Raw genomic sequence first — 12,826 nt, 5'->3', positions numbered from 1 at the left:
GTGTGTGTGTGTGTGTGTGTGTGTGTGTATGGTGTGTTTTTCATGTACATCCTAACAATTCTTTTGTAAGAATTCATTGTTTTGATTTTTTGCATTGCACTTTTCTTACACACATGTGCACGCCTTCACATTCTACAGCCCCAGCACACAGTGCCTGATGTATTTGTGTGGTTGCTAAGCAACAACAAGCGTGTTGCATACTCTCGGGTGCGTACCAGAGACCTGCTGTACTCTAGCAGCCGGGAGGCCCGAGGAATCCACTGTGGCAAGATAATAACACTGTTTCTAAAGGTAAACACACACATACATACACACACACACACACGGAGACAAAATAACTTTAACGTAGGACGTCAGACAGAAAAATACCTGTGTGTTTGAATATGTGCAGCCTCCGGGAAAGCGTGTTGTAGGCTTGTCGGTCCAAGCAAAGCTGGATGTCTATCTGTGGTATGGAACCTGTTCAGAGTCTGTCCACATGCTGGACGATCTGCCTTCTGGGTTCATTTCGGCCACCGGTGGCGTTGACGCTAACTGCCCTCCAACAAGCCTGCAATGCAGAGGTGAGAAGCAGGTCACACTTTTCTCTGGTTACTTTTTTGCCTTTTTGTCTTTGAACTTCACACGTAGCAAATGGCAGATGTTAACATTTGTTTGCTTCTTTGTGACCACTGACTAGAAACAGACAATGTCGACAAAACTAGGGCTGCAACTAACGATTATTGTCATTGTCGATTAATCTGTTGATTATTGTCCCCCTGGTCACTGTTTCCCAAAGCCCTCAAACACATCCTCAAATGTCTTGTTTTAAACTGATGCTTTAAAGTCACCCTCAACTACATGTTATATATTGGGAATCTGTGTCTCCAGAGCAGAATCAATTCCAGTTGAGGTGCCACATGTATCAGGCTCGTGGTCTCATCGCTGCAGACACCTCCGGCCTGTCCGACCCTTTTGCTCGAGTCACCTTTCTGTCACACAGCCAGACCACCCAAGTAAGTGATTGTTTGCGTTCCCATAACTTCTCTGGGATTGCTGACCATCAAGCTGTTTGTCCTAGAACTGCACTTTGGTTAAACAGCAGCTTGTGACCTTAATGTACACCCACACACTAATAACGGAATAATAACAAAGGAATAACCTAAACATGCAGCATTCAAATGTAGAAAAACGGGTGTACAGATGGTTGCCAGTCAGCTGTTGCAAACTTTCTTTTTGAGATGGGACTTGAGTAATAGTTATTTGATAACTTAATGATTACTAAGTAATGGTCTTGTTAGCAGTTATTGTTCAATAAGTGCTTTGTCAATGGGTTGTAAATACACTTGCAATCCAGCGTAATTGCATCTTACTGTGTGTAGGATTTGAGCTGTCATAGTCCAGGTCTATGTTTATTTGTGTGTGTGTGTGTGTGTGTGTGTGTGTGTGTGTTTGTGTGTGTGACTGACTGTGACTGTGTGTGTGTGTGTGTGTTTGCTGGTATCAGATAATAAGCCAGACTCTCAGTCCGACATGGAATCAGTGTTTGACAATGAGCCCCCTGGTGCTGAGTGGAGATCTGCAGCACATCCTGCAGGAGCCCCCACGCATTGTCATCGAGGTGTATGACGACGACGCGCTGGTAATGCCACGTAGAAGGATCCATTGACAAATCAAACACGTAATGCTTCAAGCATGAATTTGCTGCTTACTACTGACTCTAAACTTGTGACCCTCTCTCTGGATCTCATACCCGCCTGCCGCATGCAGAGCAAGGCGGAGTATCTGGGAGCCACAGTGACGGTGCCAGAGGTGCGATTGTCCTCTGACCCTTACGCACCTCCAACTCTGCAGTACAGCCCCCTGCACTACGGCAGCCAGACAGGAGGAGACCTGCTGGCTGCTTTTGAACTGCTGCAGGTTCGTCAATAGCCTATAGTTTCCATCTTGACAATGCAGAATAAGACAATAATGGAGACTGTAGCAATGATAATGAAGAAGTATCATTGTGATGAACGTGTAGATCCAAGAGTTTGGTGAGCAGAGTCTGCCGGCGTTAGAGGAACAGGAAGGAGGCATCTTCACGGTTCCTGCCAACATCAGACCAGTTCTCAGCACCTACAGGCTGGAGGTATTTATTTGCTTCCCTCGTGTGTGTGTGTGTGTGTGTGTGTGTGTGTGTGTGTGTGTGTGTGTGTGTGTGTGTGTGTGTGTGTGTGTGTATGTGTGTGTGTGTGTTTGTTTTAGGACACTACTTAAAAACTACTGTAGCTGAGTTTTTTTGTCATTGGGCAACTCTCCACACTTATTCATCGTTAAAGTTCCTCTGCCATTTTATTATTAACAAGCTGACAGGTTAGTTTTAACCCAGCAGCAATGTTATGACATGGGATTGATGAATTTTTTTTGTTTATGTTTTTTACATATCAAATACATAACCCTTTTGGTTTGAAAATCCAACACCAGCTCTTAGCTCTAACAAACGTTTATGTATGTGTTCTGTCCACTAGGTGTTGTTCTGGGGTCTGAGGGAGCTGAAGAAGGTTCAGTTCCTGTCTGTTGATCGCCCACAGGTACTCACACACATACACACACACACACACACACACACAGACAGCTGTTTTGTCTTAACTTAGCCAGGTAGACTATGTGCTCCTTTCTGACTGCACGACTAAAACATAGTAGTGTCAAGTCAAGATGTTTTAATTTAGTTTAATTAAAGCTATAGTGCGTAGTTTCTGTCAACCCCCCTATTAGAAATTCTAAGTAATGGTAAAAGAAAGGTAACAGCTAGTAGCAGCCAAATAGGAGACAGAGGATTAAAAAACACAATGAACTCTTAATTACTCTTAGTGGGTAATTATCTTCACTCAAGCTTTTGTGCGCAAAAGTAACCGGACGACACAATCATCCAAACATAGCCATACCCAAAAACTCAGAGAGCCGTGTGGAGCTGATAGTCTTAATTAGCCTTGTACTAACTCATTTGGCAAAGGCTTGAATGTAACATAAATTTAAAAAGGCTACGCATATAAGTTTTAAACAGCCCAAATCCCAAATTACAGATTAGCATGAAGAAGTTTACAGCATAAGGCACCCTCTATCCCTAGACCCTTGATTTGGATAATGACAAACTCCCCCCAAAAACCTTTTAAAGTACCCATATTATGAAAACAATCATTTTTCCTGGGATTTGGGGTGTTATTTTGTATCTCTGGTGCTTCAACACGCATACAAACTTGGAAAAAAACTCTCCATGCTGTTTTGAGTGAGAGAACGGTTTCTGAATGTACTCTGTCTTCAGTCTCCGGGGGGCTGTTCAAAATCTGCGCGGCTTTCTACGTAACTAGCTGAAACGAGGTGGCTAACCGTAGCATGCTAGCGCTAGCTAATCCTGCCTTGTACTAATGTAGTTGTAGAAACAGCTACCAGCTACTGTGCATGTGCACCTCCCTAAAAGATTGTAAAGAAGTGAGATTCCTCACGGTGTTGCCAAACAGAAACCTAAACACATAGGGTGAAAAGAGGATCCGCGGCAATGTGGGGTACAACAAAAATATAGTGTTCTTTAAAAATTATACTATGTAAACCTATTCTGGTACAACCTTAAAATACTTTACTTTAATTTACATATTAGAAGAAAAAGCTAGAAACTTTGAAAGACAGACATGACGAAAAACCGATGTTGAGACCCTTGTGAAATAAAATTATATAACTATTACCTTTTTTCTTTCTCTAGGTCTTCATAGAGTGTGCAGGGAAAACATTGCGTTCCTCCGTCATTCAGAAGTACAAGTCCAACCCAAACTTCACCACGCTGGTTGATTTCATTGAGCTAGTAAGACCAACAGAGCATTTATACCCCATGTTGTTGTTTTTTTTTAAAGATGTTCAGGTGTCAACATGCCTTTGGCCATGAAGTGATATGTTACGACGTATCCACAGGAATCAATCAATGTATTAGCTAATAAATGGTCTTTCTTCGTATAACATACAAGTAATCCTCTCTTCTGCCGTCCTTCAGGAGTTACCAGAGAACGAACACCTCCACCCTCCTCTCAGCATCACTGTTGTTGATTGGCGGGCGTTTGGTCGCAGCACGTTGGTCGGAAACCACATTATCAACAACCTCAAGGCCTTCAAATACATCCCACCCCCAGCCTTGCCTGCTCCCATACAGACACACAAACCACCCAAAGTCACATATACCCCCGGACCGGACCTAACACCGGATCCAGACAGCACTCAGGGTAATAAATCAACGGAGGAGCTACACAAACATTTTTATCTTATTATAATATGTGACTATTGGAGAGCAAAGAAAAAAAACTCTAGTAACATTGAATGATTTTTTTTGCCACACTCAAAACCACTTTTAAATGTTGTTTTTTATATTAAAAGACAACCCTTTTTTACTTGAAAAAAACATGTTTTTGGCTGCAAAAATGCGTCAATGAGTAAGCCTTTATATATGGGCACACGCTCTACCAGGTGAGCCAGGCCTGATGATGACAGAGAAGATAATTAAGATTGATTGATTTCCCGAACTATCCAGTAGGCTCAGTTGATCTCGTACGATAGGAAGATTTACCTTTGTCACTTGTCCAATAGAATCATCCCAATACGCTGCAGAGACCAGTTTAGCTGAAGCACTAACAAATGAAGACTGCCTGATCACTGTGGAGGATGAAGCCCCACCTACACCTCCAGACCCACCCAAACCAAAGCAAGAAACCAGCAAGAAAAAGGTGAAAGTCACAGCATATACTATACCTACATAAGCAACAAGGGTATATTCTTATGGATCACATATATCGCTGTCTAAATAATCTTTGCATGTGCATGTTGTTTATATATTTTGAATCCAGGACAGCACGACAATGAGCACTCGTGGTCGTTCCACCAAGCGAAGGAAGCGGACCATCGCTGACGACTCAGCTGAGAGTGTCATCGACTGGTGGTCCAAATACTACGCGTCTGCAGAGAAACAGGTAGCTCTGATTGTTCAGTTTTGTTTGTCTATGACAATTTTTCTTTCTCCACAAGAACATGTTAACATGTGTGCTCTTGTATGTGTTCCAGGCCCAACAGGACAGCTCTCCTTTCCCCCAGCTCTTTGAGAGCGGTAAGAACTAGTCTCATGTGCCGTTACACCTTTGTCAGTCATGTTGAAGGTGCTCTGTGACACTTGAGCTCCTATCCCACTGGACAAACGAACCTACTAACTAGGCTTTTGTCTTTAGTGGAAAAAGTTACAATTGGCATTCATTTCTGGCACAAATGACTATGCAGTAGTCACAGGTATTTATTATCTCCAGGTCTGATCGGCAGTGATAGAAACATGACACCCAAGTGGACACCTTTTCCGGCACGATGCACTGATGCAAGCTGAATTTCCGTGATAATGGCACGTAAATAATAAGAAACGCGGAGTGCATGATGTAGCCGCTGAACATCAGCACTGAGTTTGAAAAAAAAAACTGATAAAGTAATAGTTCTAAAAAAAGAAGTTACCTTGGTAACATTTTCACTGGCCTCCATCTTGCATTCTAAGGTTTATTAATCCTATTTTACATTTGTGATGACGGACATGAGGTCCCCAGAAAAAAAAGAAAAGAAAGGCATACCTGTCTACTGGCAATGGGAAAGGACTCTATCACTTATTTTTAGCATGTTTTCCCGTGTTTGAAATACCTGAATATGTCTGATCATTTTGGTGGGAAGGGTTATTAGTTGTGTTTTGTTGAATTAAATCCCATTTTAGTGGATTGTTTCCCTATTAACTGAGGTGGGACGGATGTCTAATAGACACTAATATGCAAGAATATTTAACGCATCACTTAACACCTTCAATTGGGTATTCCCCCCTTTGTCCTGAATGTCCTTTTTTTGCCCCCTATTGGGACACTCAGACGCACTAGAGGGGAACGTCATCCATGTTAAATATCTCTGTTTAGACCCTCTTGTCATTAACCTGTATTTTTGTATATTTTGTCACATGACTTTGCAAACATAAAATAGTGATCTGATTTGGCATAAAAAACAATTTTGTGCTTTATCAGTTGTCTGACATCAGAAACAGTACCCTTAAAGGTGGTAAGTGTAAATGAAAATAAGTGAATGAATTTCCCCAAAAAGTGGGGGTGAAGAAGAGCCTTAGCTGTGTTCTTATTGTTTAGGTGTTTCAGAGAGAACAGATCCTTGCAAAACATCTTTTGAACATGTTGCTTTTACCGCTAAAACTATCAGTTTAAATCTATCTTTGGCTAAACGTTTTTAAAATGGCGGATGGTTCAGGACACCCCCGTCTGTCGCTACCAATGATAACGCAGTGATTAGAGACAATTCTCTCCGACAAGTCGGTAGTCTGCAGGTTTTCATGTCACCTTTTGGTGTCGCCTCAGCTCGCTTGGAACCTTGACCAAGGTGATCCTAAAAAAAGTACCTGTTAGCTAATATCAGGTAGAGTTGAGTCAAGCACATACCATGTAATGGAAAAACACCATCAAATAAACATGCGATTAAAGTTGTCTCAGGAAGGGTTACCCCATAACATTGCCCTGTGACCCACACACACATTGTTGTGTATTGCAGCTTTGCCATACCAGAGCTTGCTCAGCGATGGAATAGACTCCATGGGTAAGGACAAAGACACGCAGCTAAAAAAGTTCTCAAGCCAGTTTTAGCCTTTGTTAATCATTACTTTCTTGAAGGAAATCTTCTGCTTATTGTTTACTGACAACTGGAAGCTCTGGGGACTGACTGTAACTTGCTGGTTTGTGTGGTACCTGTCTGTATGTAGATCTGTGATATGGCTCTTTTTAAAGTATTACACTGTTGATGTACTGGATGTGTGGTTCTGTCACTGCATGATCTGCCCTGCAGCTACCATTGTTAAACATGGACAAACGTGGATAGAACATTGTATAATCCGACCAAAACATCTCTATACAATTCCAAACATGGACATTCAGTCAATGCACATCAACAAACATCTGTGTTTGCCTGTGTTTGTTGTGCATGCTTAATTGGTGTGCCATGGCTATCAAGGATCTGGTTCTTGTTTACATTTCTTTTGACGAAGATGAAGGAGACTAACTTAAGTTACTAAAAAAATGACTGAATGTAGTTTGTTCCCTGCCGTTCCTCCATCTAACGGTGCCTTGTGTCAGTGTGTTGCTGCTGGAAGTCTCTTGTCTTGTGTGTTCTAACAGTCGGTAGCGTCTCCGATGGGGACAAGAAGAAGAAACAGAAAGGAAAAGGAACCCTGGAGCCAAGCACTGATCTGCCTAATAAATTAGCCACACTCAAGGTACACCATTCCCAAACACTGCAAGTCCAATATGATCACAGCACACACACTGACAAACTACTGTAGATGCTTAGAATTAAAACATACTTCATAGCACACATTAAGTTCCTAACACTCCTGAAAGCATGGTGGTAACACAGTGTGTAGACTGACTAAGCTTGATTGGTGATTGATTGGTGGGACAATGTATGTTTTCATTGTCATTATTTAATAGAGTGTGTGTTATCAGGGAAATCCCCCCTTACCTCATATCAGCATGCAAAAAGCATGAACTATAATGTTTTTTTTTTCTAACAACAAGTGGAATTTCACATGAATAGATATTGTCAGGATTCTGCAGACAAGTTTGGTGTCTCTTTACAAATATGTGCTAATTTTTTTAATCAAACAATGTATCTTGGGAATAGTACATGCATTGATACTGGCAATCTTTCTGCAGCTTTACAACAAGGAGCTGGAGGCAGAGTTTGGCCCTTTTGATGATTGGGTGAACACATATGAGCTGTTCAGAGGGAAAGCCAATGAGGAAGAGGGCGCGACGGAGGAGAGATTTGTGGGCAAATTTAAGGTGAGACAATAAAGTTGAATGACTTCTCTGGCAACAAATCACCTATCTTCACTATTCTTCCAATCCACTATGTGCATAATCTTGTCTGCAGGGGCGATTCTGCCTGTATAAGCTGACTGAGAACGAGGATAGGGACGAAGACGCAGACATTGGGGACTTCAGAGTCAACAGAGGAATCCCTCCCAACAAACCGGTCCAAGTCCTCATACGGGTTTACATTGTCTCTGTGCGTCTACATTTTATTGATCCATTTTAGAAATGTACAGTGTAGTCTATGGATGTTTTGGGGCATTTAGACTAAATGCACGAGCATCTCAGAACAACTGTCCATAATCCGCAACTCGGCTTCATTAAGGAATATTTGAAATTAAAATTCATAATTTTACTTATTCCCCAGCAAAGAAGTAAAATAACTTTATGGCTAACACCTAGAAAGAACTGAAGGATGTGTAAAAAATGTGCACATCAAAAACAAAAGAACAAATAAGTTGATTTTTTTTTTTTACCCTCTTTTCTTTCTGCTTGTTGTATCAAACATTGCATTTACCTACAAAAGTGGGTGAATCCTCCTGCAGGTCTGTGGGCTTCTAAAAACAATTGTAATCATCATTAAAATGAGAGGTCATCAAAAATGACCTGCATTTCTAGTTGAACCTGCATTGCTGCTTCAAGTCCCGGTTTGGACCAAAGTATGGAGTGTGGACTGGTAGCCGGAGAGATGCCAGTTTACCTCCTGGGCACTGCCAAGATGCTCTTGAGTAGGGCACCGATTTAATTCAGGGTTCAAAGTGAATTTTTTTGTCCACCAGCCAAATGGCTAGTGAATATTTGGCTTGTGAGTTCATTGGTGGATGGTGCTTTTTTTAAACCCTTGTTTGACAGACTGCAGTGTGATACCTAACATGCAGCTCTGTCAACGTTGTCCCCAACAAAGCCAGGGAAAAGTCATGGAAACACACAGAAACACAGGGCAAACATGCCAATGCCATACATGTGGCTCAAAAACAGAATCCTTGCTTTTATGAAACTAAACTATACCAACGTGTTAAAGTTATCTCCTCCCTCTTCAGGCGTCTAACCTGCACCCAGCTGATCCGGATGGGAAGTCGGACCCTTACATTGTTATTCAACTCGGCAAAAACGAAATCAAAGACAGAGACAAATACATCCCTAAACAGCTGAATCCTGTGTTTGGAAGGTATGTTGCTGACTGACTACAGTTTATCCCTTTGTTTTAAAGTATTTTCAAGTTTTGGGACACGACCTATAACTTCTTCCTTTTTTCCTGCTTCCAGATCTTTTGAGATGCAAGCAACATTTCCTCACGAGTCACTGCTGTCAGTGTTGATCTATGACTATGACATGGTTGGAGGGGACGACCTGATAGGAGAGACTCGCATCGACCTGGAGAACCGATTCTACAGCCGACACAGAGCCACCTGTGGCCTCCCTACTGAGTACAGTCTGTAAGTCTGGAAGTTTCACCCAGCCGGGTTGATTAACTCTTACTTCTCTTGTCTCTGTGCTCTTGTTTATATATTGTTTTTGTCATTTCATGTTGTAATGAATTATGTTTTATATCACAACTGTACACGGTCACGTTCATTTGAGTGTTAATTACATAGAAAACAAATAATAGCAAACAGAAAAATAAAATTGCACATCACAAGTAGCTGCCTTATCTTTAAATGAATACGCTGTGAGCCAGTGTTCTTAGTTTTTATCTAAGTAAAGTATCCACTTCTGGCAAATTTTGCGTACACATCTTCCCTCAATCCTCACACACAAGTCAATCTTTTTCATTTTTTTTTGTATGACATTAAACCCTGTTTGTCATCTGAACAAACAACTTAAACTAAGAAGGGCTGCAACGGAGAACACTTTTATTAAGACCTTACGCTCTGTATAATAACCACTCTAATACAGGTTGCTATGCCTCCTCTGTTCTTCTCTGTTTGTGTGTTAGTGACGGTTATAACGCCTGGAGAGACTGTCTGAAGCCGTCGGAGCTGCTGACTAAGCTGTGCAGAGAGAACGGTCTGGACGACCCTCAATTCAGACCCGGACGCATCACAGTGGCTGACAAAGTTTTTGTTGGCAAGACGCTCTTCATGCATGAAGGTAAAAACTGGACCCTACATATTGCTGTTGGTCTGAGATGAGACTTTAACCCCCTGCATTTAGCATTTATAAGCACTATAAAAACATGTAGGCCTATATGGTTAATAACACACTATAATGGTAGTTGTGAGCAAAAACTTTTTAAGAGTTTGTTAATGTACACCATCTCTCAACAATTATAACTTATCCTATGAGGACATATTTTAAATGAATGAAAATATTTTACGTAATTTGTATTCCTTATCTGAAAAATGTCTCAGACCAGCCATTGGAGTCCTATGAGCACTTGTCTCTGAAGATCCTGCACCGCTGGGTGGAGATCCCAGCTGTGGGATGCAAGCTGGTACCAGAACACATTGAGACCAGAACTCTTTTCAACAAGGCTCGGCCCGGCATGGACCAGGTATTTTATAGTATTTTAACATTTTCTAACAAGGTACACGGTTCTTCAACTGTAATATCCATCCATCCATCTTTGCTTGCTCATCTGGTATCAAGTTGCGGGGGCAGCAGCTCCAGCAAGGGACTCCAAACTTCCCTTTCCTAACTGTAATATGGATTAAAACCAAAATATAGTTTTCTGCAGACAAGAAGAAGTAATTTGGCCTTTGTATGCCTTTAATCTGCTTCACCAGCCTCAATCTTTCAGAATAAAAGCACAATACTATTACATTTGTATGTGTTTTTTTTAGGTTGAAAGATTTACAGAGTGCAATTAAAGAATCACAAATGCATGTGAAGTATATGTACCCTGTATGACATATAACTTTCAACAAATGTAATCTGGTGCAAAAAAAAGGATATTTAAAAATGTCTTCTGTTGGCAAGTGCCTTATCCTCACACCAATAAACAATCCAAAAACATATTTTGAGAACAGTAAACTCATCACTTTTAACTAACTACTTAAATACTCTACTTTTAAGGCCAGAAGCTATTTCTGGAAGTCTAACATTAGCTGGAGGAGCACAACTAGATCATGATCCATGCTTAGTGTAATGCTACTTCTCATTTGTTTGTGTGTTTGTGTGTGTGTGTGTGTGTGTGTATGTTTGTGTGTGTGTGTATGTGTGTGCGTGTGTGTGTGTGTGTGTGTGTGTGTGTGTGTGTGTGTGTGTGTGTGTGTGTGTGTGTGTGTGTGTGTGTGTGTGTGTGTAGGGTCAGGTCCAGATGTGGGTAGACATGTTTCCCATGGACTTACCTCATCCCGGACCTTCAGTGGACATTTCACCTCGAACACCAAAAGGGTGAGATCTTTCTCAGCACCTAAATGTTTAAGTTGTGATGAAACAATATATGTGTTTTGGAAAGTAAAACTAACACCCCCAATGTGTGTGTGTTTGTGTATGTGTCTTCAGGTACGAGCTACGTGTCATAATCTGGAACACAGAGGATGTGATTCTGGAGGACAGCAACTTCCTGACCGGTCAACAGTCCAGTGATATCTACATCAAGGCGTAACTACAAGCTTTTTTTTCTTACTCTTCAAAGGCAGATATGTGATGGATTTGTTTTGTTAAATCTAAACAGCCTATCTTTTCTTGGTCATAAATGTCTTTCCTTTTAATGTATATAGAAAATATGTAAGAACTTCTATTGTTGATCTTTCTCTGTAGCTGGTTGAAAGGTTTAGAGGATGACCGACAGGAGACAGACGTCCACTACAACTCTCTGACTGGGGAAGGAAACTTCAACTGGCGCTTTGTGTTCCCTCTCAGCTACCTGCCTGCTGAGAAGGTACTGACCAATGGACAGTCAGACGCAGAGCCTCACCTCGTAAACATCCCTCCCCTTCTGGTCTACCACCATGGGACCTTATTTCGGAAAAAATAAGTCCGGTAGTTGACGAAAGACAAATCATTTTCTTTATCCTATTTGATTTGTGCCGTGAATTACAAATAGGATGTTCGTCAATATAAAAAAAGCTTATTATCAGGGCAGGTTGGGATATTAACTTTTTCCCCACAAGCCAAAGTGGCTGGTAGATGCCCAATTTTACCAGCCACTTTTTCCGGAATTCAAATTTATACTAGAAAGTGCATATTATATTATTATATTATATTTTGAATTCAATACATTAATTTTTATTATTAACACATATTTTAGCTCCAAGATTTTGAGGCAATACCATCAATGGATACATTGTGTTTAGAGGTAAAGACATTGGAAAGATTTCTTTTACCATCTTAAGAGATGATGATGAGCTACAGTCAACATGGTTACCAAACATTTTCACTCCTGAACAGATTTCTCAAGCCCGAAACAGCACTATTATGGCATAATTAATTAAAGATACCCAGGTGTGGATGAAAAACACATTCTTCATTGTAGATGGATACAAAGATAATCATCCTGGTAGCCTCAAATTATCTGAAATGTCAACCTCATGGTGGCGCTGGAGGGAATACCAGGTGATCACTGAAGTTAGGATCTATCTGCTGGGTCGACCCAAACTGGGACTTTTTGCAACATACTATCCTATGACTTTTTTTAACATACTATCCTATGACTTTTTTAACATACTATCCTTTGACTTTTTTTGACATACTATCCTATGACTTTTTTTAACATACTATCCTTTGACTTTTTTTAACATACTATCCTATGACTTTTTTTAACATACTATCCTATGACTTTTTTTTAACATACTATACTATGACTTTTTTCGACACACTATACTATGAATTTTTACGACATACTATACAATGACTGTTTTAGACATACTAAACCATGATTTTTTATGACTTTTTTTTACATATTTTACTATGATTTTTATCACTTTCTATATAACTATGACTTTTTCATTAGTCTTTTCGACACTGTGATTTTCTTCTGACTTTTTCACTAT

General features: G+C 40.6%; 1 protein-coding gene across 1 annotated transcript in view; it reads left to right on the top strand.

Moving 5' to 3' along the window:
- Positions 1-12,826, top strand: part of fer1l6 (fer-1 like family member 6) — a 25,237-nt gene that overhangs the window by 9,918 nt on the left and 2,493 nt on the right. The window contains exons 19-41 of the mRNA XM_034885501.1: positions 104-291; positions 392-563; positions 871-995; positions 1,487-1,621; positions 1,750-1,899; positions 2,003-2,110; positions 2,490-2,552; positions 3,719-3,817; positions 4,004-4,229; positions 4,591-4,727; positions 4,848-4,970; positions 5,062-5,104; positions 6,574-6,618; positions 7,194-7,291; positions 7,731-7,859; positions 7,951-8,085; positions 8,930-9,057; positions 9,155-9,325; positions 9,826-9,980; positions 10,241-10,383; positions 11,137-11,225; positions 11,337-11,435; positions 11,595-11,715. Coding sequence (XP_034741392.1) covers positions 104-291; positions 392-563; positions 871-995; positions 1,487-1,621; positions 1,750-1,899; positions 2,003-2,110; positions 2,490-2,552; positions 3,719-3,817; positions 4,004-4,229; positions 4,591-4,727; positions 4,848-4,970; positions 5,062-5,104; positions 6,574-6,618; positions 7,194-7,291; positions 7,731-7,859; positions 7,951-8,085; positions 8,930-9,057; positions 9,155-9,325; positions 9,826-9,980; positions 10,241-10,383; positions 11,137-11,225; positions 11,337-11,435; positions 11,595-11,715 — 2,882 coding nt within the window. The remainder of the gene's footprint in view (positions 1-103; positions 292-391; positions 564-870; positions 996-1,486; positions 1,622-1,749; positions 1,900-2,002; positions 2,111-2,489; positions 2,553-3,718; positions 3,818-4,003; positions 4,230-4,590; positions 4,728-4,847; positions 4,971-5,061; positions 5,105-6,573; positions 6,619-7,193; positions 7,292-7,730; positions 7,860-7,950; positions 8,086-8,929; positions 9,058-9,154; positions 9,326-9,825; positions 9,981-10,240; positions 10,384-11,136; positions 11,226-11,336; positions 11,436-11,594; positions 11,716-12,826) is intronic.

Source organism: Etheostoma cragini, chromosome 11 (assembly GCF_013103735.1).
Source record: "Etheostoma cragini isolate CJK2018 chromosome 11, CSU_Ecrag_1.0, whole genome shotgun sequence".
NCBI classification, from domain to species: domain Eukaryota; kingdom Metazoa; phylum Chordata; class Actinopteri; order Perciformes; family Percidae; genus Etheostoma; species Etheostoma cragini.
The sequence above is the reverse complement of the archived record's forward strand: the minus strand, read 5'-3'. Positions and strand labels throughout refer to the sequence as shown.